Source organism: Lepus europaeus, chromosome 11, assembly GCF_033115175.1.
Source record: "Lepus europaeus isolate LE1 chromosome 11, mLepTim1.pri, whole genome shotgun sequence".
In the NCBI taxonomy this organism is placed as follows: Eukaryota; Metazoa; Chordata; class Mammalia; order Lagomorpha; family Leporidae; genus Lepus; species Lepus europaeus.
The window spans coordinates 53,432,880-53,457,917 of NC_084837.1; the positions used below are offsets into that span (position 1 = coordinate 53,432,880).

Genomic DNA, 25,038 nt, shown 5'->3' on the forward strand with positions numbered 1-25,038 from the left:
ATCAATGTGGATAATTCAAAGTTAATGGTACTGCCGACGAGACTATTCCGAAGAATAGTGAATGAGTGTGGCAGGCTGTTTTCACTGCTTCTGCTCACTGTGTGCATCCCCACCCACACAGCCGTGGCTCTGTCCATCCTCTAGGATGCGTCCAGTGGAAGACAACCTTTGGCTCAGCTGCTCTCAGTGTCACCTGCTCCGCTACAACACGGCAACCGTTCCTCCACCCTCAGCCCCATCTTACAGGTTGCTATAAAAAGAAGGACTGAAACTCTGACTGCAATTTGTACTCAAAGTCTCACCTTGCTGGAGTTGCGAGACAGTAATGGCCAGCCATAGAGGAATGAAGAAGGCATGGAGATGGAGATAGGAAGTCTGTGCCAAGTTCCAGGCCAGACTGACGTTCGATCTTGATGTTTTCTGATATGGCAGCCAGTTTTTTTCAGTTATTTATTTGTAAGTCTTCATGATTCAACATTCTGCAAAAGTATGGATGGTTACCTTGTTCATTGCTGTTCATACGTGCTCTGACTCTATAATCCTCCCTCCACCCCCATTTTCAATAAACGCATATAGATGAATGTTGTACCACTGTGGCATTTTTTGTTGCATATAATTCCTTTTTTTTTAGATTTTATTTATTTGTTTGAGAGGTAGAGTTACAGACAGTGAGAGGGAGAGACAGAGAGAAAGGTCTTCCTTCCATTGGTTCACTCCCTAGATGGCTTCAACGGAAGGAGCTACACCGATCCAAAGCCAGGAGTCAGGTGCTTCTTCCTGGTCTCCCATGTGGGTGCAGGGCCCAAGCACTTGAGCCATCCTCCACTGCCCTCCCAGGCCAGAACAAAGAGCTGGGCTGGAAGAGGAGCAACCGGGACTAGAACCCGGCGCCCATATGGGATGCCGGCGCCACAGGAGGAGGATTAACCTACTGTGCCACGGCACCGGCCCCTGCATATAATTCTTTATATATGAATTTTCCCAGTGTTTTTCATTTTGGCGCAGAATTATTGTTATACTGGAACTGTAAAACCAATATGGAGTAGAACAGCACATTTTTCTACTTTTTGGTGGTGGTGGTGGCTGCTTAAATGAACCATCACTGGATTTGGCCAAAGAGGTGTGTGATTAACACGTAATTTGCACTTGGAAGTGGGAAGAGAGAGTGATAGAAGGAATCCCTGTGTCCTGAGGCTTCCTCTCGGGAGGAGGACCCAGGAGCCAGGAAAGGAGGTGTGCTTTCTGAGTCCCTCTCCAGGGATAGTTTCACAGAGCGAGTCTGAGGTCAAGGGAAGAGAGGGTTCATCTACAGTCGGGCAGCCCCAGCAGGCACCTCTTCGTTCCAGACTGGTTCACATTGGAGTAACTTCTTTCCTCCTGTAGGATTTCCAGCTCCAGCTGAGGGGGCTGTCAATTCCAGAAATAATCCCTATTCCATGTCTTGGAGGTTTTTTGTGTCATGTAAGAAAAACCAAAGCCTGCCTCGTCCAGGGATAAGCAAAGGTTTTTTTTCTTCCCTCCCCAGAAAAGTAGAGTCGAGGCCCAGAGTGGAAACCTTTTTCTGGACCAGGAGTGTCCTGTGATGAGGCTCAGCTAAGACCAAGCTTCTCACTTCTCTGAAGGAATCAGGAATGCTGTGTTCTAGTCCTTGGGTGCCCTAATCGCCAAGCACCTGTCACATCGTTGGAGTCTGAGGCCTGGGAGATGCTGAACGTGGAGGTGCCCAGGGCAGTTAGTGTTGCTGAGAGCCAGCGCTTTCACCCACAAAGCTTGGCACTCTTTTCACAACAACATGCATCCTGACGTCCACGATGAAGATGAGGTTTGGAGGTTTCAGATCTGACAATATTATGTTTTCTTTTATTTATTTATTTATTTATTTTTATTTTTGACAGGCAGAGTGGACAGTGAGAGAGAGAGACAAAGAGAAAGGTCTTCCTTTGCCGTTGGTTCACCCTCCAATGGCCGCCGCGGCGCACTGCACTGATCCGAAGCCAGGAGCCAGGTGCTTCTCCTGGTCTCCCATGGGGTGCAGGGCCCAAGCACTTGGGCCATCCTCCACTGCCTTCCTGGGCCATAGCAGAGAGCTGGCCTGGAAGAGGGGCAACCGGGATAGAATCCGGCGCCCCGACTGGAACTAGAACCTGGTGTGCCGGCACCACAAGGCGGAGGATTAGCCTGTTGAGCCATGGCGCCGGCCTACAATATTATGTTTTCATAATATTACGGGAAAACAGTGGCAAAAGAAGAATTATCACGCGGACACAGCAGTGAAAGTAAAGTAGAATTTATTTAGGTTGGAAACCTCCTGCCAGAGTGGAACAGGATAACCTGGTCTGCTAAAGATAATGGAGAGATTCATAAGGAAGCAGGATACTTTGTTCTGCTAAAGATAACCTGTTTGGGGGGGGCAGGCACCTCGAAATTCCAAATTTCTACCAGGAGACCACCCTGACTGCCTGTTACCCATTTTACTCCTTGCAATAACATTCTTTGTCTCTCTCTAATCCATATCAGGCTCGCTTTCTCTTAGGCTTCACGCCTGTCTCAGGCTGACTATCAAGACCTCCAGTGCTGCATCCTCATTTTGCTAGCACCTGCCCCGTCTCTCGTCTCTTGCTTCGGGGCGATTCTCTTGCCTGTCACAGAGCTTGCTGCGCCTTGTCTTCGCTTCTAGGCCTACCCCAACACCCTTCCTTTTCCCTTTCTTGTTCATCTCAGCCTGCTTGATTGCACCAGCTCCATCTGCTGAGAAAAAGTCAAGTGTCTCTTGTACTTGTTAAAAATATACCTGAGCGGTAGGTAGGTGTTCTATCGCTGTGCTTGAAAGGAAAAATGAGAGGAATTAAGTGAGGAGACAGCCAAGTACAGAAAAGGCCATGGGAGGGACAGCTAAGTAGAGAAGCAAGTGGAGAGTGGAGTGACAGGTCTGCAAAAGAGAATCTGAGAGAGGTAGTTAGCATAAGAGCAGTGCCCTCATCGTCTCTAATTATTCCTCCTATTTTCTTTTCTTTTGACAGGCAGAGTTAGACAGTGAGAGAGGTTCACCCCCAAGTTGGGGCGTTGCAGCCAATCCGAAGCCAGGAACTAGGTGCTTCCTCCTGGTCTTCCTTGCGGGTGCAGGGCCCAAGGACCTGGGCCATCCTCCACGGCACTCTGGCACCCCAACCAGGACTAGAACCCGGGGTACCGCTAGCCTATTGAGCGGCGGCGCGCTGGCCGTTCCTTCTATTTTCTCAACATGAACTATACTCCATTTCTCTCTCTCTTTTTTTGAACAGGCAGAGTGGATAGTGAGAGAGAGAGAGAGAGAGAGAGAGAGAAAGGTCTTCCTTTTTGCCATTGGTTCACCCTCCAATGGCCGCTGCGGCCAGCGCATCTCGCTGATCCGAAGCCAGGAGCCAGGTGCTTCTCCTGGTCTCCCATGTGGGTGCAGGGCCCAAGGACTTGGGCCATCCTCCACTGCCTTCCCGGGCATAGCAGAGAGCTGGCCTGGAAGAGGGGCAACCGGGACAGAATCCGGCGCCCCAACCAGGACTAGAACCCGGTGTGCCGGCGCCACAAGGCAGAGGATTAGCCTGTTAATCCACGGCGCTGGCCACTCCATTCCTCTTAACCAACAACTCTAAAGTGAAAGCAATTCACTCGTTTCAAGTTCCCAAGATAGCACCGATGGGAAAGAGAGGTTTGGAAACATCACAGATAAATCCTTTAGGGTGTTTTGGGAGGGGCCTCACCCCCATAATGCCACTGAAGCTCGCTGGGACGTGACTTTCTCATCTGCACAATCAGGAAGTTGAATCAGGTCTGGGTCCCCAGAGTTAGGGGTGCATCAGGATCCCTGTGGCAGAGTCTGCAGGCTGCCCCAAGGCAAAGGGGTACAGGGACGCACTGAGAGCCCAGCCAGAGCTGCTCTCCCAGGCACCCAGGGCAGATGTCATGTGGGCCACTTCTAAGCCCAGGTCTTAGGACTCTGGACATGTTCCTCTGTGGTTGAGAACTCTTCTCAAGAGTGAGCTCCCCCAGGCGGACACGAGTGCATCTCATTTTAACTGTACAGGTGATGACGATCGCCTAGGAAGGGGCTACACAGCAGACTGGAAGGAAGCCACATCTCTGAACAATGTGTTAAGTGGAGTTACTTTGCCAGCCTTGACCACTCATTTCAGGACTGTTATTTGATATAAAAATAAATATTTGTATTTTAACCCGCCATCCTCTGAGATTGTGTTCCATAAACTCAGCTTTACCCTAACAAAGTTAATAGACATGTTATTGAAGACAAAGCCCTGGGCCCTAGCCCCAGATATTTGGATCCCGGAGAGCAGAGGTAGGGCTACAGCGTGTGCACCTTATGTAGTTGTGTTAGGTCCTCCAATGTGCTCCAAAATTTGAACACCACTGGATTAGGTGAATTAAAAGCTTTCTTTCTAGCGATAAAACACTCTAATTCTATCCTAAGGATGCGATCAAACAACACCACCAAATGCCAGGGTTAGCACACGGTCTAGTGGTTATGTTGCAGATTACATTCCACATCCGCGTGCCTGGATTCAAGTCCTGATCCCCTCTCCATTCCAGCTTCCTGCTAGAACACACCCTGGGAGGCACAGGTGATGGCTCACAGTGGTCCCACCCGTGTGGAAAACCTGGTTTGGGTTTCCTACCTGCTCTCCGTTGTGGACACTTGTGGGACCATTGTGGGCACTAGGAAAGTAAACCAGCAGACAGGATCTCTCTCTCTGAAATAAAATTTAAAAAGCATTTCCAATATATATGGCTGACAAATGGTTGATATCTTTAATATAAGAAGGTCTGTCCATTTAATAAGGGAAAGATGAATATTTATACAGAAAAACAAACAAGGGACACAAATGAAAATGAGCCAAAGAAGAAATAAATGGTCATTAAATATTTGAAAAAAATTTCCTCCCTACCAAATGTAAAATAAATAAAAACAGAGTGCTATCACATTTTCCCTTACCCGATCAGCAGAAACAAATTTAAAAGAATATTGTAGGGGCTGGCACTGTGGTGTGGCAGGCAAAGTGGCCATGTGGGGAGTGAACAAGTGGACGGAAGACTCTTTCTCTCTTTCTCTCCCTCTGCCTCTCTGTAACTCTGGCTTTCAAATAAATAAATAAATCTAAAAAAATATAATAATGAAATGGGGCCAGTGCTGTGGTGCCATCTGCAGTGCCAGCATCCTGTATGGGCACTGGTTCAAGTTCCAGATGCCTCACTTGTGATCCAGCTCCCTGCTAACGTACCTGGGAAAGCAGCAGACAGTGGTCCAAGTCCTTGGGCCCCTGCACCCAGGTGGGAGACCCAGATGAAGCTCCTGGTTCCTGGCTTTGGCCTGGCCCAGGCTTTGCTGTCCTGGCCATCTGGGGAGTGAACCAGCAGATAAAGATTTCTCTCTCTCTCTCTCTCTCTCTCTTTCTCTGTCTCTCCCCCTCTCTGTAAATCTGACTTTCAAATAAAAATAAATAAATAAGTCTTTAAAAAATAATGTAGCACTGGCATAGATATTGGAAAGGAGATATTTTCATGCACTCCTCCAAGGGGAAAACAAGTTGCAATTTGCTGTCTTTCTCATGAGCAACTGGCTCTAAGCCCCATTCTCGCTTTGAGGGCCCCTGTACATGTGTCTGAATCACTTTGCTCTTGACACCCCTCCCTCCCCTTATGCATCATTTAGGAAGGAGATTCAAGCCAGTCAGCTCTGGCCGTGGTGGTCTTTGAGATGGGGACCTCATTGAAGGGCCTGCATAGGCCCTGGGGCTTGACTTGCACGGGCTCAAAGGGCATGGGCACAGAGCTGGCAGAGCCCGGGACCAGCGAGAGCTCTAGGCTATGTTATCATGCATCTCCAACTCAGGCTGTTCCAGCGCTCTGTGTTCTTCTGTATGGCAATGTGAGCGGGGCCCTCTGATCCGTCCCGGTAAATACCCTCTCTGAGAGCTTTGCTGGGCGCGGGCAGCGGGGAGGGGCTCCTGAACAGGCCCACACAAGCCCGAGGACCCTCACTTACTCCTCTGACCCTGCTTCCCTTATCTCCCCTCACCCCTTTCCTCACCAAACTTCCTTATTCTCTCCTCTTGTTTAAATGGTGCCCTCAATGCACATCTCCCTTTGGCACGCTGCCAGCTCTGCCTTCTGCTTTCCTTTTAGGCTCTGCACCACTCAACTTCATGTGTTCTGCTCTCTGCACCTGCATTCACACTCACCACTCAGGTATGGCATGAGAAGTGGGGGCAGGTTTCTAGAGCCAAGACAACCTGAGGCTGATGTTCAATCTGTGCTGGTTTGAGCCCATGAGGGAGCACTGCACGTGTCCATCCATCCAGGGCCTGCAGCCCAGGTGGGCCCAATGGAAACAGGAGAGACCATCAATACAAAACACAAGGAATTCCTAATCAACAAAAACAATCTTGAAAAAGAATAAAGCTGGAAAACATGTGCTTGCCAATTCTTTTATTTTTTTTTTTTAAGATTTTATTTATTTATTTGAGAGGTAGAGGGTGCAGAGGCTCAAGGACTTGGGCCATCATCTACTGCTATCCCAGGCCACAGCAGAGAGCTGGATTGGAAGAGGAACAGCCAGGACTAGAACTGGTGCCCATATGGGATGCCTGCAATGCAGGCAGAGGATTAACCTACTGTGCCACGGCGCCAGTCCCTTGCCAATTCTTTTATTTAAAAACTTAGAGAAAAAGAGAGAGAGAAAGAGAGGACACGCTCACCTGCTGGTTCCCAAATGTGCACAACAGCTGAGATGCCAGCCTTCCCACTGGCATCTTAAATGCTGTGCCAAATACCTGCCCCTACACTTCTTTTATTTGAAAGCAGAATTACAGAGACAGAGGGAGAGACAGAAACAGAGAGAGATCTTCCATCTGCTGGTTCACCTTCCTAAATGGCTGCAATGACTAGGGTTGGGCCATCCAGGTGTCCCATATGGGTTCAGGGGCCCAAGGTCTTGGGCCATATTCCACTGCTTTCCCAGACACATTAGCAGGGAGCTGGATTGGAAGTGGAGCAGCTAGGACTTGAACTAGCCTTCAAATGGGATGCTGGCGTTGCAGGCTGCACCTTAACTAGCTGGACCACAGTGCTGACCCCTGAAGTTATATTTTTAGCAGCATGAAGATTTAGGATTGTTACGTCTGAATGATTAATTAATTCCCCTCATAATTTGGATTAGAAGTTCTAAAGTTCTATATTGTTGTCTATATTGCTTGATATTGATATAGCCACTCCAGCTATTTGACTAGTGACTACGTTAGCATGGTCTGTGTTTCCATATCCAAATGCTGTTAATTTCTTTATGTCTTCATGCTAAATGCATTTCTTGTAGACAGTGTATAGATGAGTCTTGCTTTTTTTTTTTTTTTAACCCAACCTATTACTGGCTTTTTATAGATGTATGTAGACTATTTACTTTTAATAAGATATTGATATGGTTCAATTGAGTCTAATATCCTGCTCTCTGTTTTAAATTTGTCCCATATACTCAAAGTTCCATATCTTTGATTTTTTTCTTTTTTCTTTTTTTGGCTTCTATTTAGACCTACCCAGTAGTCTTTATGATCGCATTTTACCTCTTTGGTTGACTTTTTAGCCTTAGCTCTTTGCTTTCTATTTCAATGGTTGTGTTAGGATTTATAGTACACATCTTTAACTTTCCACAGCCTACCTTCACCTGATATTATGCTATTTCTTTTATGGTATAAGAACTTTACAAAAATATACTTCTGCATCTCCTCAGATTTTATTCTGTGTTGTTATACATTTTATTTTTTACATTAAACTATAATAATTATTTTTCTTAAACAATTATATTTAAAATCAATTTTAAATAATAAGAAAAATCACATATTTTTGCATTTATGATGGGCAAGTCACATATTATTACTACACAGTGTTCTCCATTTCCTTGTATAGATGTAGATTTCCATCTGGTATAATTCTCCTCCAGCTGATATGACTTTCTTTAACATATCTTGCAGTGTGAATTTGCTAGTGATTTATACCTTAAAATTTGTATCTATTTTTGAGAGATATTTTTACCAGGTCTAGAAATTCTGGATTGATAGTTTTCTTATTTTCAGTACTGTTTTCCCACTGCATTCTTACTTGCTTTGTTTTGATAAAAAAATCAGATGCCCCCTTTATCTTCATTTCTCTGGACCATGCATGTCTTTCTGTCTGTGGTTGCTTCTCAGGTTTTCTCTTTGGCACTGTTCTCCCTGGTGCCCCACCTTCACCCCCAAGTTTGAGTATGATGTGCCTTGGCGTATTTTTTTCATGATTTTTGTGCTTGGGGTGTACTGAACATTTTTGGTTTTGTGGATTTATACTTTCCACCAAGTTTTAAAGTTTTTGACTTTGTTTCTTCATTTTTTTATCACCACAATTTTCCCTTTCAGAGACTCCAATTGTCTGTTTCTAAGGTTATTTGCACTTATTGCACAGTGTTTTTTTTTTATGTAATGACTGAACTGTCATTAATACCAGCCAGTGTATGTTTTATTTTTTTCCTTTAAAGATTTATTTATTTACTTGAAAGTCAGAGTTAACACAAAGAGAGAAGGAGAGGGAGAGAGAGAGGCAGAGAGAGAGAGAGGTCTCCCATCTGCTGGTTCACTCCCCAGATGGCCGAAACGGCCAGAGCTGTGCTGATCCGAAGCCAGGAGCCAGGAGCTTCTTCTGGGTCTCCCACGTGGGTGCAGGGGCCCAAGGACTTGGACCATCCTCTACTGCTTTCCCAGGCCATAGCAGAGAGCTGGATCAGAAGTGGAGCAGCTGGGACATGAACCAGCGCGCATATGGGATGCCGGCAGTGTAGGTGGCGACTTTACCCACTACGCCACAGCATCGGCCCCTAGTGTATGTTTTCATCTTACACACTGTAGTTTTTAATTTCTGAAAGTTTTCATTAGGTTTATTTCTCTAGCATCCTAAACTCCACTTACCTCTTTGCCCCTATAGAATTCAATAGTAATAGCTGTTTCAGTGTCCTCCTGTATTCACTCTAAAATCTGGGACTGGTCTGGCTTGATTTCCATTATCCTCCTTGTTATGGTATTTTTCTGCATCTTTATGTGCTTGGGAATCTTTGGATCCCAGATGTTTTGATTCTGCATTGCCGATTAGCCTTGTGGGATATTGGTGGCATCCTATAAACCTTCATGAGCTTTGTTCAAGGGTATTTGATGGGGGCCAGTGCTGTGGCAAAGCAGGTAAAAGCCATTGCCTGCAGCACCTATATCCCATATGGGCACTGGTTTGAGTCTCGGCTGCTCCACTTCTCATCCAGCTCTCTGCTGTGGCCTGGGAAAGCAGTAGAAGATGGCTAAAGTCCTTGGGCTCCTGCACCCACGTGGGAGACCTGGAAGAAGCTCCTGGCTCCTGACTTTGGATCAGCCCACCTCCGGCCGTTGTGACCATCTGGGGAGTAAACCAGCGGATGGAAGACCTCTCTCTCTCTCTTTCTCTCTCTCTGCCTCTTCTTTCTCTGTGTAACTCTGACTTTCAAATAAATAAATATTTTTTTTTAAAAAAAAAGGATATTTGGGACTCCGGGATCTTAATTTTATGATCTGGTAGGCAGGTCAGCAGTGTTCAGTCCAGGGCTAATTATTACCACGGAGGCTAGACCTTCCTGAGTAGTTCACGTAGGGTCTATGATTGTTTACTTTTCAAGTCGGCTGGTGAGAGTAAGCACTGTATCCTTGCTCTTTCCCTCGCCACAGGTGGATTTATTCCACACACGTTACAAACAGCCCTCTGCTGGACATTTGAGGGGGGCTGTGCAGATGTCCAAGGCAGTGTCTGGGTGTAGCTCTCTCATGTCTGATATGCTGTCCCGTGGACTGAAGCTGCTTTGTCCTCTCAATTCCATGTCCTCAACTCAAGTGGTCTGCAAGCTCTGAGTTCACCCTCCCTTCACCTCTGCCTGAAATCTCTCTCAAGACAATAAACAGAGTCGTTTAGGGTCCTCCTGGTAATTGTCCTTTCTCGCAATGATCCCTGTGTTTTGTTGACATATGTTCAGGACCTTGAAAATAATTTCTCAAGAATTTTGTTAGTTTTCTATTGTTTCAAGAAGGACAGTAGCTCCAGTCCCTTGTCTCCATCTTGGCTGGAAGTTGACCCTAGTCCTTCTTTTTCTGTTTTCTTTTTTTCACTTTAAAAGCAGTCCAAAGTATTTTCCTCTAAATATGCTCCCCTCAGTTTTAGGGAGCTAAGCAGCTTCTCTTTTTGTTTTAGTGCAAATGAAAACATATCATGGCGCTAGAGCTGCTATGAACCCTGGGAACTTGCTGTATGCACGATGAGGCAGACGAATAAACAAGAAGGCAATTCTAGCAAATTGAAATGAGCAGAGGGAAAGCTCCTGGGGAAGCAGCTGGGAGAGACTGTGCTGAATGCAGGAAAAAGCCATTCAAAGAGTGGTCTGGGGTTTTATAGTCATTGGAAAGTTTGTGCAAGGTCCTTTTAGAAAAGTGTTTCTTGTGTGGTGAGCTCATTCTGCCTTCTTATCTCGCATTCCTCCCATATGGTTGTGACTTTTACAAGACCCAGAAAAAAGTTCTCTCTTGGGTCTGTCTGGGGAGCAGGGGAGAGGGGGGAGAGCTGCTTGTCTTCCCCACGCTCCGCTCCGGAGACTGCCCACAGACAACCCCAGCCACCTGGCCTTCTGCGTGGCCTTGGGGCAGAGCCTGCTTTCCTCCTGACTAACCAACAACATTCTTTATGTCTCTTTTATTATCGCACTTGCTCTCTAGCTCCTAACCTAGGTCGGGAAAATGTTCCGCGTTACTGGAGAGGCCCCTTTGTTCTCTCTGTTTTTCTCCTTCCTGCTCTCACTGACTCCAACGGCAAAGCTGCCTTCACACTAAGCATCGATAGTCAGTGATACATAAAATGAGACATGCATGGGCTGGTGTGCACATTTCACAGGAGGTAAGAAAGGGGTCAGGATGCAGCTTACCAGGTGCCACTGGAAGGCTTCGTCACCCTTCAGAGACACAAGGATCCAGAGGAAGAGAGGAAGAGACTGGAATGACCAGTTCACAGCAGATAGGATCTGCGTAGAGACTGAGGGTGAATGTGGGATCAGCCACCTGATGCAGCCCTCCTGTTCTCTCACCCCAGGACAGCCAGACGGCCTCTCGGGGATAGGAAACAGCACAATGGTCATTTCACTCACTTGAAGGTGAATGATGTAAACAGAGTTGTAAGCTACTAATATTAGTCAAAATGAAAACCCCAACAGGTCATTGTCCAAAAGACAGCTTTTATACTTGCAACTACTTTTTCCCCCTTAATCCTAACCCAGAAAAATATTCCCTGAAGACTGTGCCCATGACTTTGAGGGAGCCCGTGGTATATGGCCTTATACAGGGCATATTCTCATCAATAAACTACAAATATAAAGAGCTAAATATATCCCATATGCAGGTTTGTAGCACAGGCTTTAAGAAACATGAAGAGAATATCAGTGTTTTCAATGACATCCAATATTGTTCTCTGGGTAATAATCATTGCTTGCTTTCTGTGTGATAATTAAGTATTATCTCTATGTTGGAATTAGGTTCCACAATTTATTAGAAAATCAACTGGGGGCCGGCGTTGTGGCATAACAGGTCAGCATCACGCTCAGTATTAAGACCATTTACAACACAGAGGGAAGCTATAACCATGTCAATCGACACCCACGGACAAGAAATGCACTTTCTCTTTTCCTAGGGCAACTTCAGATCCCTGGATTCTTCTAGTTCCATAGGGAAGGGAGAAGTCACCTAAAATAACAACTGAGGTAAACTTTGCTGTTATCTTCTAGAGCTGGGTTCTTGTTGCAGATACTAGGATTTAGAAAAGAAATTAACACTTTCCCACACCCGGGCTTGAGAAGCAAATTCACATTGCACCGGTTTGGAGAGTACTTTTTTCCAAGCTATTGTTGATTTTTGAACTTTGTTTTTGGTGCCTTTGGATGTTAGAGTTTGTCATTTATTTTTGGTGAAACAAAAGCAATAACTCATGTACTTGGGTATGTGGTTAAGTCTGTGTGTGTCCAATCAAGTCTTTTAATAGTTCCTTTATGCCTGTGCTCTTGTTTAATGAGGACAACTTTTATTGACCCTAGGACAATGAAAAAAATATTCCATTATATTTTTACTTAATGTTCTTACTTTAAAAAAATATTACTTGGGGTTCTAGTCTATTGTAAATTGAGTTCGTGTGTGTGTGCGAAAGAGAATGTATGTGCGATGTGAATTCCAGGGTCTATGTTAGTTTTTCTTAATATAGAGCCCATTGTCTCACCAGGTCTCCTTTTCTTTTCCAAAACAAACTCTATGATATGTATTTCACACTCCATTTTTCTGCCTTTGTTGTTTTCTGAGACAAATTATGAAATTAAATAAACACCAGTGGCTATAGCTCAATCTACAGCTTCAAAATTCATACTAATATTATAGGAAAAAAGTAGCAAAAGCTATCTAGCATAATGTTTCACAGTCTTCTAGAACAGTATGATGAAAAAGCTAAACAAAACACAAATTAAAACTAATTTGCAAAAAGCTGCCTCTAATTGTTTAGAGATTTCTGTGATTCTAGGGCGGGAGACAGGCCGGCTCTGACTCCAAGATGTCCAAGTGACCCATGGTGCTGCTCTGGAGGCTTGCTTTCCAATGATTAACCTTTGTGTGTTTCTAGTCTGTGTGCCTCTGTAAGCTTTAAGACACAAACCTTTTTATTGGCCCTAGGAGGAAGAACTGCCTTCCGCTGAGCAAAAGACGCGATACCCCAGTAAAACTGTTAATTCTCTGCTGCCCCACAGGGGAATATTTTCCTCCAGATTTCCCAACCTGATACCTAACATTAAGTTTGGTTAGGGGTGTGAAGGTCTGAGATGTAAACATGGCTATGAAATGTTTGTGAGAAGTATAAATCCTAAGCTGGTGAATTCTTAGATTTTTAATGTTTTTACATTTTTGAGAAAGCATTTTTAATGTACTTTAGAGTGAAAGGCTAAGTGCATCACTAAATAAAGAGTTCAACAAATAGAAAGAAAAAAGGCCATAGCTCAGCAGGGAAATAGGCAAGGGCTACATCCAATAATCAAATGAAAAGATGTTCAACTTTACTCATATAAAGCAAATTTTGAGATAGTCACAAAAACTATAGTAGTATATAATTCTTCACAATTTGACAACAATTTGAAGCAAAGTTTGACAAAACATTGCATTTGCAACAAAACTGATACAGGCATTTCTTTCTATTTTTTGTTTTTGTATTTTGATGTTTTTAAAAAATTTTAGCCCCCATGTATGGGGGAAGATGCAGTGTTTGCCTTTCTGTGTCCAGTTTATTACATCCCACGTTATGTCCTCCAGGTGCAACCATTTGCTGCAATGGATAGAATTTCATTCTTTTTTACAGCTGAATACTTCATTGTATACACACACACACATATATATATGTATATATATATATAACACATTTTCTTTATCACTCATCTGATGATGGACATCTTGATTGATTCCATATTTTGGCTATGGTGAACAGTGCTGCTATAAACATGGTGGTGCAAACATCTCTTTGACACAGTGTGTTCATGTCTTTTGGGCATATACCCAGCAACAGGATTACTGGATCACATGGCAAGTCTATTTCTAGTTTTTAAAGAAATCTCCGGGGCTGACTCTATGGCCCAGCAAATTAACCATGCTTCCTGCTTTGCCAGAATCCCATATGGAAGCAGGTTCGAGTCCCGGCTGCTCCACTTCCGATCCAGCTCCCTGATAATGGCCTGGGAAAGCAGCGGAGGATGGCCAAGTGCTTGGGCCCCTGCACCCAAGGAAGACCCTGAGGAAGCTCCTGACTTTGGCCTCGCCCAGCCCTGGCTGGTGAGGCCATTTGGGGAATGAACAAACCAGCAGTAGAAGATCTCTATTTGTCTCTCCCTCTCTCTGCCTTTTAAATAAAATAAATAAATCTTAAAGAACAAAAAAGAAGAATTCTCCATACATTTCTCCACAGTAGCTACACTAATTTGCATTCCTGTGAACAACATAGAAGAGTTCCCCTTTCTCTATATCCTCACCTGCTTTTGTTTCTCTTTGTCTTTTGAATAATAGCCATTCTGACTGGGGTGAGGTGGTATCTCATTGTGGTTTTGATGGTGATGGTGAATATTTTTTATATATTTCTTGGCTATTTGTATTTCTCCTTTCGAGAACTGCTTTGGTTATTTTTGTTGTTGAGTTTTTTTAAGTTCCCAATATACTTTGGCTATTAATCCTTTTTGGATAAGTAGCTTGCAAATATTTTTTCATTCTGTGAGGTGTCTCTTCACTCTGTTGATTGTTTCCTTTGATAAGCTGAGCTTCTGAGTGTGCTATGATTCTATTTGTCTGCTTAGATTTTCCTACCAAATTTCACTGAGAGATACCCTGGGCTTCACTTCCAAAGGCTGGTCTATTCCTAAGGACTGCATATGTTTTTGTTCAACCATTCAAATTAAGGACGTGCTTTTTCCTAGTGGTGATGAAACACTAGAGTGCGCTGATACCAAAATGTAGGGTTTGGGAAATTGATACTTAATATTTAAGAACATGCTCAATGCAAATATTAAAACTTAATTCCTTTGCTGATTATTTTGTTGTTACTTTTTTGAACTTGTAAAATTGACCACTTTAAAGGTAAGAATAAAAAATGAACCAGTAGCATATCATTCAGAAATAATGTTCTATTAAAATCATGTTTTATTTTTGTCTTTTCTCCTCTATGTAATCTGTATTTTCATTAATTGGGATCCTGTGATAGAGTTTTAAGTTTTGATTTTTTTTCCCCCAGTTACTTGGAATTCACTTTGTCTACTTCTGTATTTGGTCCTTGTTAATGATTTTGAGTAATAGGGAACAGCCCTGCTGTCAACAGATAGAATTCTGCTAGGATTTTGATTGTGTAGTAAAGACACACATTTCAGACTGACCAATCAAAAGACCCCACATCCCTGTATTTATTTCTGTGACAGAAGCAAGGCCAATCAGAACAGTTATCTCCCATGCTGGATGAAGGTGGGAGAACACTACACTTCCTGCTGTGACCCTAATACAAGACTACAAAGGTGACAACCATTGACTCTGCCCTTGCCTGGAGAGAGACTTCCTGAGAACGCAATCAGTGTGCAGAGTGGAGAGGGGCAGTGCAAACAAGAGCCCAGTGAAGAGTTTAGCTTCATTCTCCTGTTGGACCCCTGGGACTTTCATCTTCTGTGAGTCAACATAGTTCCTTTGACATTTAAGATCGTTTGTTTGGGATTTCTCTCACTGTCAATCAGGCAGTTATGATGATATTATAGCACAAAATATTTCATATATCTAAAATTCCATTGAGCAACACATTTGCAAATTCTGGAAAATAGTCCATTCAAAGAATATGTAATTCATGAATATAGAGTAATGCCTCAATAACTTTTATAAAAATGGTTATTATTGCTAACATGGTTATGAATAGGATTTAATTTAACCTTTTCTATATTTTAATGTTTACATTTTCAACAATTTTAATATTTATATTTTCAAAAATTTCAGATTTTTGTCTCGTTGCCCATCCTTCCATAAACATTTTTGCTACTTAGAATCCTAACTATTAAAACCCTGGGGCTAGAGCAAACCTTTGGTGCCGTGGTTAAGATGCCCTCTGGGACACCAGCATCCCACATCAGCATGCCTGGGTTTGTGTTGCCTCCACTTCTGCTTCCAGCTTCCTAGCGATGTGCACCCTGAGAGGCAGCTGGTGACGGTGCAGGTGCTTGAGTCACTCACATGGGAGACCCAAATACGTTCTGTGCTCTTGGTTTCAGCCTGGCTCAAGCCTGGCTGCTGTGGTCATTTGGGGAGTGAACCAGTGGATGTGAGATCTTTCTGTAGTTGTCTGTCTGCCTCTCTGTCTTTCAACTAAAGTTAATTAATTGATTATTGGAGAATTATAAGATTTTCAAGGTTTTTAATTATATTTCTCCTTTCAGAAACAATTATAACAATTTCTTTCCTCCAAAAAATGCATGATTTGCCACTTCATCACACTCTTAGCAACACTGAATTTATGGGGTGTTATAATTGTCACCAATTTGAAAGATATAATTTTAATTCTTCCTCTTGTGAATGAAGCTATGTAATAATTATGATAGTTGTCTATTAATGTCTTACTGTAAAATTTTAAAGCATTTTGCTTTTTTCTTTAAATATTGACTCACTTTTAAAACACCATTAAGTTATCCATTATCAATTAATATATATTGATCTACCTAAAGAACTCAGCCCAACCTTTTCTTTTTACTGGTTCACTCCCCAAAAGGCTGCAAGGGCCAGGGCTGGCCCAGGCTGAAACTAGGAGCCTGGAACTCCGTCTGGGTCTCCCACAACAGTGCAGGTGCCCAAGGACTTGAACCATTTTCTACTGCTTTCCCAGGCACATTATCAGGGGACTAGATTGGAACTGGAGCAGCTGGGACTTGAACTGGCACCCGTATGGAATGCTGGCATTTCAGGCAGTGGCTTAACCCACAGTTGCACCACAACACTGGCTCCTAAAATAGCTTTTGGAGGATAAAAATTTTTAAAGGGATGAGAGAATGGCTTTTTCCCCCCAAATAATTGATAGTGAGATAGTGTGCAAACCATAAGAAAAGAAACTTCTTACTATACATTAACATAAATCCAAGATGGATGCAAATTTTTTAAGAAGTCTATAAAAGTAGCAGAATAGAATATAAATGAAAATGCATAGACTTTGAGATAAAGTATTTGGAGAAGCATGAAATCAAATGTTGAATTAATAAATAAAGGATTAAGAAGCTTGAAAATCTAAAAAATGAAGATGTGTCCTGCACAGACACCATGAGTGACCTCAGTATGCACTTCAAAAAGTTCATGGAGGGGCTGGTACTGTGGTGTAACAGGTAAAGCTGCCTCCTGCAGGGTCGGCATCCCAAGTGGGCACCGGTTTGAGTCCTGGCTGCTCCACTTCTGATCCAGCTCTCTGCTCATGGCAGTGGACAATGGCCCAAGTCCTTGGGCCCCTGCACCCATGTGGGAGACCTGCAAGAAGCTCCAGGCTCTTGGTTTTGGATCAGCTCAGCTCTGGCCTTTGCAGCCATTTGGGGAGTGAACCAGTGGATGAAAGACTTCTCTTTCTGTCTCTCCCTCTGTCTATAACTCTACCTCTCAAATAATAAATAAGTCTTTAAAAAATAAAAAAGAAATTAGAACAGGATTTTGCCAGACTCATTGTAAAACTTTAAGCAAGCTCCCTTCACAAAGAGATGCCTATTATAATAATTACAACCATTACTAAAAATAAGTAGTTAACCTTGTGGTTGGCACATGCCTTCTTATTGTGCTTATTGTTTATCATTATTTTAAGGGTAATTCCAACAATGTATTTATCTCAGCTGCTCAAATTTAGACCTTGTTTGATCCCCTTCCCCAAGGTTGTGATTAACACCAAAAAAGAAGATAATGAAAGATGTAGTTAAGGAATTTTCCTCATCAAAGCAGAATGCTAAGGAAGGGGTTGGTGATTCACTCATGTCTCTTTTTTTAAAAAAGATTTTATTTTTGCTTTTACTTATTTGAAAGGCAGAGTTACAGAGAAAGAGAGGGAGAAATCTTCCATCTGCTGTTTTGCTCCCTAAATCCACTGCTTTCCCAGGAACATGAGCAGGGGGCTGGATTGGAAGTGGAGCAGCTGGACTTGAACCAGCACCCAAATGGGATGTTGGCGACGTCCCAGGCAGTGGCTTAACCTGCTAAAGCCACAACACCGGCTCCGCTCAGTGTCTCTTTTCAGAGCAAGTTCTCAACCCCTAGGAAGGGCCAGAAGCATTTGCTCCAGATGGAGAGAGCACGTGAGCCACTTCTCCCTCCTCTCTGCCACTATTACCTTGATCTCCTTTTCCTTCTCCCTCACCCTCACCCCTCCCTTGCTCCATTCTTCCATTTTTCCTTAATTCTTTTTCTTCCTTCTTATGTTTATTTCTCTCCTTTTCTTGTTCTCCTTTCTTTCACCTTTCCCTTGCTTACCTACAATCTCTGGGCTAGTTATACACTTCGTAAGGTAATTTTTGTCAGTAATTCAGAGGAAGTAAATTGTGAATTCTCATTTAAAGTAGTTAGCATTCAGAATAGCAATAAGTGTTAGAAAAATTGCCCTGCAAATTAAATAAAATACTGCACATTTTCACAATAGATCATATCTCCTTATCTCTTTTACTCTCTATAGAAAAAAAGATGAAAATTCTGATCTCCATACATCCACTGCCTCTAGTGCTACTGCTCCTGCAGCTGCTACAGCCACTACAGTTTCAAGACAATGAGAGACGTTACAATTTGCCACCTGATAAAGCAGATGAATTTGAAGATTATTTGGAAGAATTCAGTAGTACAGGGCCTACCAGACCACCTACCAAAAAAAAATTCGTAAGGTTTTCCCTTATTGGAACAGAAAGGACACTAAGTGATTCCTTCTTCTGCACTGATACAGTCAGGCTGAAAAACGTTCACAACAAGTCTCGTTGTGTGACAGAACATCATTTCATCGTAATGCCATACGACGATGTGAAAAACCTCTGTTACACGAGGTATGTCGAGTGTAGGAATGGGATCAAGAAATGTCACCGAAGCAGGCTGCCGATAGAGGGAGTGTACTGTAAATTAAGAAGAGGGACCACTCTACCTGACTGTGATTATGATTCAATTTATAAGATGGGTTTTGTCCTAATTACTTGTCGATGGCAAAATAGTATCAAAAAACTTGTTCCTGTTCATGTAAATGATATCCTGGTGCTACAGGATTGAACACAAAAACATCCCAAGTGAAGCCTTCCTCGGTGGTGCAGACGTCTCCAGAACAAAGAAGCCCTCCGTGAAGAAGAAGAATTTCAGAAGTCAGAGTAAAAGGATATCACACTCTCCACATGAATCTTTCTTCATTAAAATTGAGAATGATCATTTTGATTCCATTCATTGTAATCATCAACCTCCCTCCCTTCCTGTCCCAACATCACTCAAAGGCAATGTAGGCTGGGTTCACTGCCAGGTGGTTTCACACAGGTCTCACAGTTCCACATGTTTTGAATGGGTCATGGGTATGCATGTCTGCCATGGGAGGAAGGGCGACCAGCACTAAAAGAACGGGAAGAGGTTGCCCGAAGCATCCTCCAAAGACGCAGTCACATAATTCTCTAGTTCAGCAGAAAGAATAAAGTGCTTCAAAATGCAGCGACTTTGGTGTGCCTATGTGTGGTTTCTAGGTATGAAACTTTTTCTAGGGGCATGACTTGACACCAACAGAACTCAAATCCCTTTGAGACATTTGTGTAATCCACCCTCCTGGGCTATGTCTGTAGATCGTTCACGTGTCCTGTTGCTCCTATACAACACAACACAACACAACACAGCACAACACAGCACACATAACCATAAAAAAGTAGCTCAGGTAGGGGACACCTCCGGGTAACCCCCTTGAGATACTTGGGAAAGCAAACTCCCCAAAGTACTCTCAGTCGTGCAGCGCTATTTCTGTGGAGTCCTAGATCTCCACTTTAGTGTAGACATCAGTGTTCATAAAACTGGAAATAACTTCACTTCTGGCACAGGAACAATGTCTTTTTTATTTTTTAAAGATTTATTTATTTGAAAGGCAGAGTTATAGAGAATGGGAGAGAGAGGTGGGGCAGGTGGGCAGGATCGGGGGGGAGAAAGAGAGAGAGAGAGAAATAACTTCCATCTGCTGGTTCACTCCCCCAAATGGCCACAAAGGCTGGGGCTGGGCCCATCTGAAGCCAGGAGCCAGAAACTTCTTCCAGGTCTCCCACATGGGTGCAGGCACATTAGCAGGGAGCTGGATCAGAAGTGGAGCAGTCAGGACTTGAACTGGTGCCCATATGTGATCCGGCACTGCAGTGGTAGCTTAACCTGCTACGCCAGAGCGCCTGCCTCTCCACAATGCCTTTCACCACCTTCCCGTAGATGTGCTCACACCGCTGCATATGCCGCCTCAGAAAAATGCTGAAGAGTCGGTATGCTAACAGAAATCTTTCCCACCAGTTTGTCACAATATCAAGCTTCTTAACATTTTAAAAATTTTTTCCTTTTTTTTTTTTTTATTTGACAGGTAGAGTTATAGACAGTGAGAGAGAGAGAAAGGTCTTCCTTCCGTTGGTTCACTCCCTAATGGCCGCTATGGCCAGCGCTGCGCCGATCCGAAGCCAGGAGCTGGGTGCTTCCTCCCTGTTTCCCATGCGGGTGCAGGGGCCCAAGCACTTGGACCATCCTCCGCTGCCCTCCCAGGCCACAGCAGAGAGCTGGACTGGAAGAGGAACAACCGGGATTAGTACCCGGCGCCCCAACCGGGACTGGAACCTAGGGTGCCGGCGCCGCAGGCGGAGGGTTAGCCAAGTGAGCCACGGTGCTGGCCTAAAATTTTTTTTTCTTAAAAACTTTCTGAAATTGTGATAAGGAGTAGTAATAGGAAATGATAGGAAGAACCAGTCTCTGATCTACTCCCCATCCCTTATCCTTGTCTTTAGACTCAAAGCTGAGATCCTAATTTACCAATCAGTTGAGATAAATGAAGGGCTGGGGCCAAGAGTCCTTTTCACCGACCAAAATGAGGGGTTGCTGGAAAAATCAAGCTTCTAGACACCTATTTTAACTTGGAAGGATGTGGCTTTTAGTTACAATGTCTGAATGAAGAGGGGGCCCATTGAACTTTGTGAATCTCCATGAAACTAGAACTCAACACTACACAGGGGCTGAAGAAATTACACCCGTGGGTTAGTCTAGCTGTCTTCTGTGGGCATCTCTCTGGGTCCTGCTCACCTCACTAACCCTGGTAGTTATACAACATAGAATATATTATGAGAGTACGGCATAATATAGTAACTGAGGCATTAATATAATCATGATGTCTCTTCCTTGCACCAAAATTGCCAATGTGATCCACATACCTTTTAGAACTAGAATAATGGAAATAAAAATCATCTACACAGATATTTCTTGCTATATAATATTGCATTAAAAATTCAGAAACTACCACCTGGCACCTAAATCTCACGTGTGGGTGGCAGAGGTCTAGGTATTTGGGCCATTTTTCATTGCCTTCCCAGGTGCATTAACAGGGAGCTAGCTCAAAAGTGGAGGAGCCAGATGTCAGTGCCACCAGCAGTGGCTTAACCTGATGCAGCATAACACCAGCCCTGGTTCTTTGTATTTCTGTGATACCAGTTGTAATGTCTCCTCTTTTATTTATAATTTTATTTATTTGAGTCTTCTCTCTTTTTCTTTGTTCAGGAAAAAGTTTGTCAATATTATTTATCTTTTGGGGGCCAGAGCTGTGGCACAGCGGGTTAATGCCCTGGCCTGAAGCGCTGGCATCCCATATGGGCGCCGGTTTGAAACCCGGCTGCTCCACTTCTGATCCAGCTCTCTGCTACACCTTGGGAAAGAAGTGGAAGATGGCCCAAGTCCTTGGGCCCCTGCACCCAAGTGGGATACCCGGAAGACACTCCTGGCTCCTGGCTTCAGATCGGCTCAGCTCTTGTGGACAATTGGAGAGCAAAACAGGGTGGAAGATTTCTCTCTCTTTCTGCCTCTCCTTCTCTCTCTGTGCAACTCTTTCAAATAAATATAAATTTTTAAAAAATGAATTATGTTGTTTGAGATCCTTATTTTTTTCTTAATGTAAGTCTTTATTACTATAAACTTCCTTCCTATAACTGCTTTTGCTACATACCATAAGTCTTGGAATATTATTTCCATTTTCTTACGTCCCAGGATACTAAAAAAAAAGTTTAAATTAATTCTTTGACCCTTAAGTGTCTTTTTAAATTTCCATATATTTGGGGATCTCCTGAGACTGAATCTAGAGATATGATGGCTCCATTTAAACTTTTTAATCATCTTGGGGAGGCCAACTGCCATTTAGCAAGGACAGTTAAGCAACTCAATGGAGAAGTCCATGTGAATATGAGCTGAAACTTCCTGCACGATCAAGGAACCAACACCTCATCCCCAAAGCCATGTGAGCAGCCTTCTTGGAATCAAATCCTGTAGTCTAGGGAAGCTTTTCAGTGACTACAGCTATTAATGACATCATGGATGCAACTTCCTGAGCAACTCTGATCCAGATCCACCCAGTGTAGCTGTTCTTGCATTCCTTTTTTTTTTTTTTTAAGATTTATTTATTTGAAAGGCAGAGTTACAGAGTGAGAAGTAGAAATAGAGATCTTCCATCTGCTGGTTTGCTCCCCAAATGGCCACAACAGCTGGGGCTGGTCCAGGTTGAAGCCAGGAGCCTGGAACTCCATCCAGGTTTCTCATGTGGATGGCAGGGACCCAAGTACTTGGACCATCTTCTGCTGCTTTCCCAGGCACATTAGCAGGGAGCTGGATCAGAAGTGGAGCAGCCACTCATATGGAATTCTGTCATAGGCATTGGCTTAACATGCTGCACCACAATGCAGACCCATATTCCTGAATTCCTGATCCACAGAAGCTTTGAAATAAGTCTTTGTTGTGTTAAACCACAACATTTAGATGTGCTACCCAGCAACAGATAACTAATACAGCCTGTATTGTGTATTTGTCTGTGGAATATCTGATGATTCTGGAAGAAAACAGCTGGTAACGTGTACTGTAGACATGTCGGATACAAATTTACTAGTACTTGAGAATTTCTTCCTCCTTTGTGAATAATCACATTACCAGTTAAGCTTAGATATCATCATTCAGAACTGCCTGCACTATTTTCTATTTCTATTCCTACAATTTGGCTACCTCACCCATGTTTCTTTTTCTCATTCCCCAAAGTTGTTGAACCTGAGAAAACATAGTTTCAGTTTGAGAGCTGAAGAATAAATGGGAAAGATAACTACCTTCATGAGAAAATTTGGGAATTATGTATCCTTGTCTTTTGTTTCTTCCAACAACTGCCTTCACCTTGCCATATAAAAATAGCTTGCTATAGGGTTATAGCTGAGAAGTGACGTGACAGTGAGGAGAGGCAACGCTGCTTTCTTTGAACATGTCCTATCTGCTTCATGAATGTTGCTTTCATCCTCTGTCTCTCGTATGCACCTTCTGGCCACCAAGCAGCCCATCGATGCCTATTTGGGAAAGTCAGTCCTTTTCCTTCTTCTTGAAGTAAAAACATCAAGAAATCTGGTCCCTGGGAAAGACAGTCACCCAGCTCAAAATGTTACCTAATCCTAGGAAACTGGAGGATGAATCCATGTATCAATAGTTACACCATAGCCATACAGTAAGGGTTTAACTGACCCTGCATGTTTTTAGTATAAAATTGAACTATGATTTCCTAGGAATTCAGAGCAAATGGGAACTCTTATTGTAATACTACAATGTGCATAGCAATTACAACATCTCACATTATATTTTCTCTATAATATGAACATTTTTAATTGTTTTCATATAGTCTTTCATTGTTTTGGTCATTATAAGCCTTTGTCACAAGTAAAGGAATCATGTTCTTGGCACACAGTTTATCCAAAGATAGGCTTACCCACTTGCCTTGTTCACAATGAATTAGGTTCAGCAATGAGATCATAGATTTTATTCAAATATTTCTTTTCTTTCTCTCATGTGTATGAGACATAAAGAACTTGACATCTATGAACAACCATACTTTTATGAAGACAATAAAGAAATGGTTCATTCCTTACTCACTGCATTTTGTGCAGTCATCTTATAATTTGCTTTGAATATGAGAGTAAATATTTGCCAAAAATTTCATGGTTGGAAGATCAAAAAAGCCAGTGGAAAAATATTATCTAGTTGTTTGTTAGAGATCAAAGGAGATACCTCTGGCAACTAAGAGCCTCTGGAAACAGCCTCTGGTACCAGCAAGAGAACTAAATAGTCTTTACCCAAAATGAGGTTTTGAATTTAGGAACAGTTTCTCAACAAGACTGGATTCTAAAACTGTATGTTTTCCAACCATTAGATTATAAATTTTAAGAGAACAGGAACATTTATGGTGATAATAAGTATATTTACAAAAACAGTCTTATTTCAAGCAATCAAATATTTGAGGCCAGTGTTGTAGCATAGTTGGTAAAGCCACTGCTTGTGGCCCCAGCATCCTCTATAGGTGCCAGTTCAAATCTTGGCTGCTCCACTTCTGATTCAGCTCCCTGCTAATGCACCTGGGAAAAGCAGCAAAGAATGGCTCAAGTGCTTATGTCCCTGCAACCACATGGGAGACCCCAAAGAAGCTCCTGGTTCCTGGCTACAAATTGGCCCAGCTCTGGCAGCTGCAACCATTTGGGGAGTGAACCGGTGGGTGGAAGATCTCTCTGTCTCTTCCTCTCTCTCTGTAACTCTGCCTTTTGAATAAATAAATATTTTTAAAAAATCAAATATTTGAAAATATTCAGTTTCTAAGGTTTCCTTTTGTATTTTGTTAAAATATGAAGTACTTCAAAGGGTTCATGGAAGATAAAATTTTTTTAAAGATTTATTTTTATTTATTTGAAATTCAGAGTTACACAAAGAGAGGAGGGGGAGAGGGAGAGAGAGAGAGAGAGAGGTCTTACATCCGCTGGTTCACTCCCCAGATGGCCGCAATGGCCGGAGCTGCATAGATCCGAAGCCAAGAGCCAAGAGCTTCTTCTGGGTCTCCCACATGGGTGCAGGGGCCCAAGGACTTGGGCCATCATCTACTGCTATCCCAGGCCATAACAGAGAGCTGGATTGGAAGTGGAGCCACCAGGACTCGAACCGGTGCCCATATGGGATGCCAGCGCTTCAGGCCAGGGCATTAACCCACTGTGCCACAGCGCTGGCCCTGGAAGATGGAATTTAAAAATAAATTTATTTTGGTGCAGATGATTTTGGAATCCATGTTTATGAGGAATCTTCAAAATTTAATAGAAATGTATGTTACACATGAATTTCAAAATATTTTGTCCCCAAATAAACTTACCTTTTAATCCAAAGT

General features: G+C 43.1%; 1 protein-coding gene across 1 annotated transcript; it reads left to right on the forward strand.

Moving 5' to 3' along the window:
* Positions 1-18,299: 18,299 nt before the first annotated feature.
* Positions 18,300-18,878, forward strand: RNASE9 (ribonuclease A family member 9 (inactive)). Its single transcript, XM_062204679.1, has one exon. It carries the CDS (start codon positions 18,312-18,314, stop codon positions 18,876-18,878), a length of 567 nt encoding a protein of 188 aa, XP_062060663.1. The 5' UTR covers positions 18,300-18,311.
* The last annotated feature ends 6,160 nt before the right edge of the window (positions 18,879-25,038 follow it).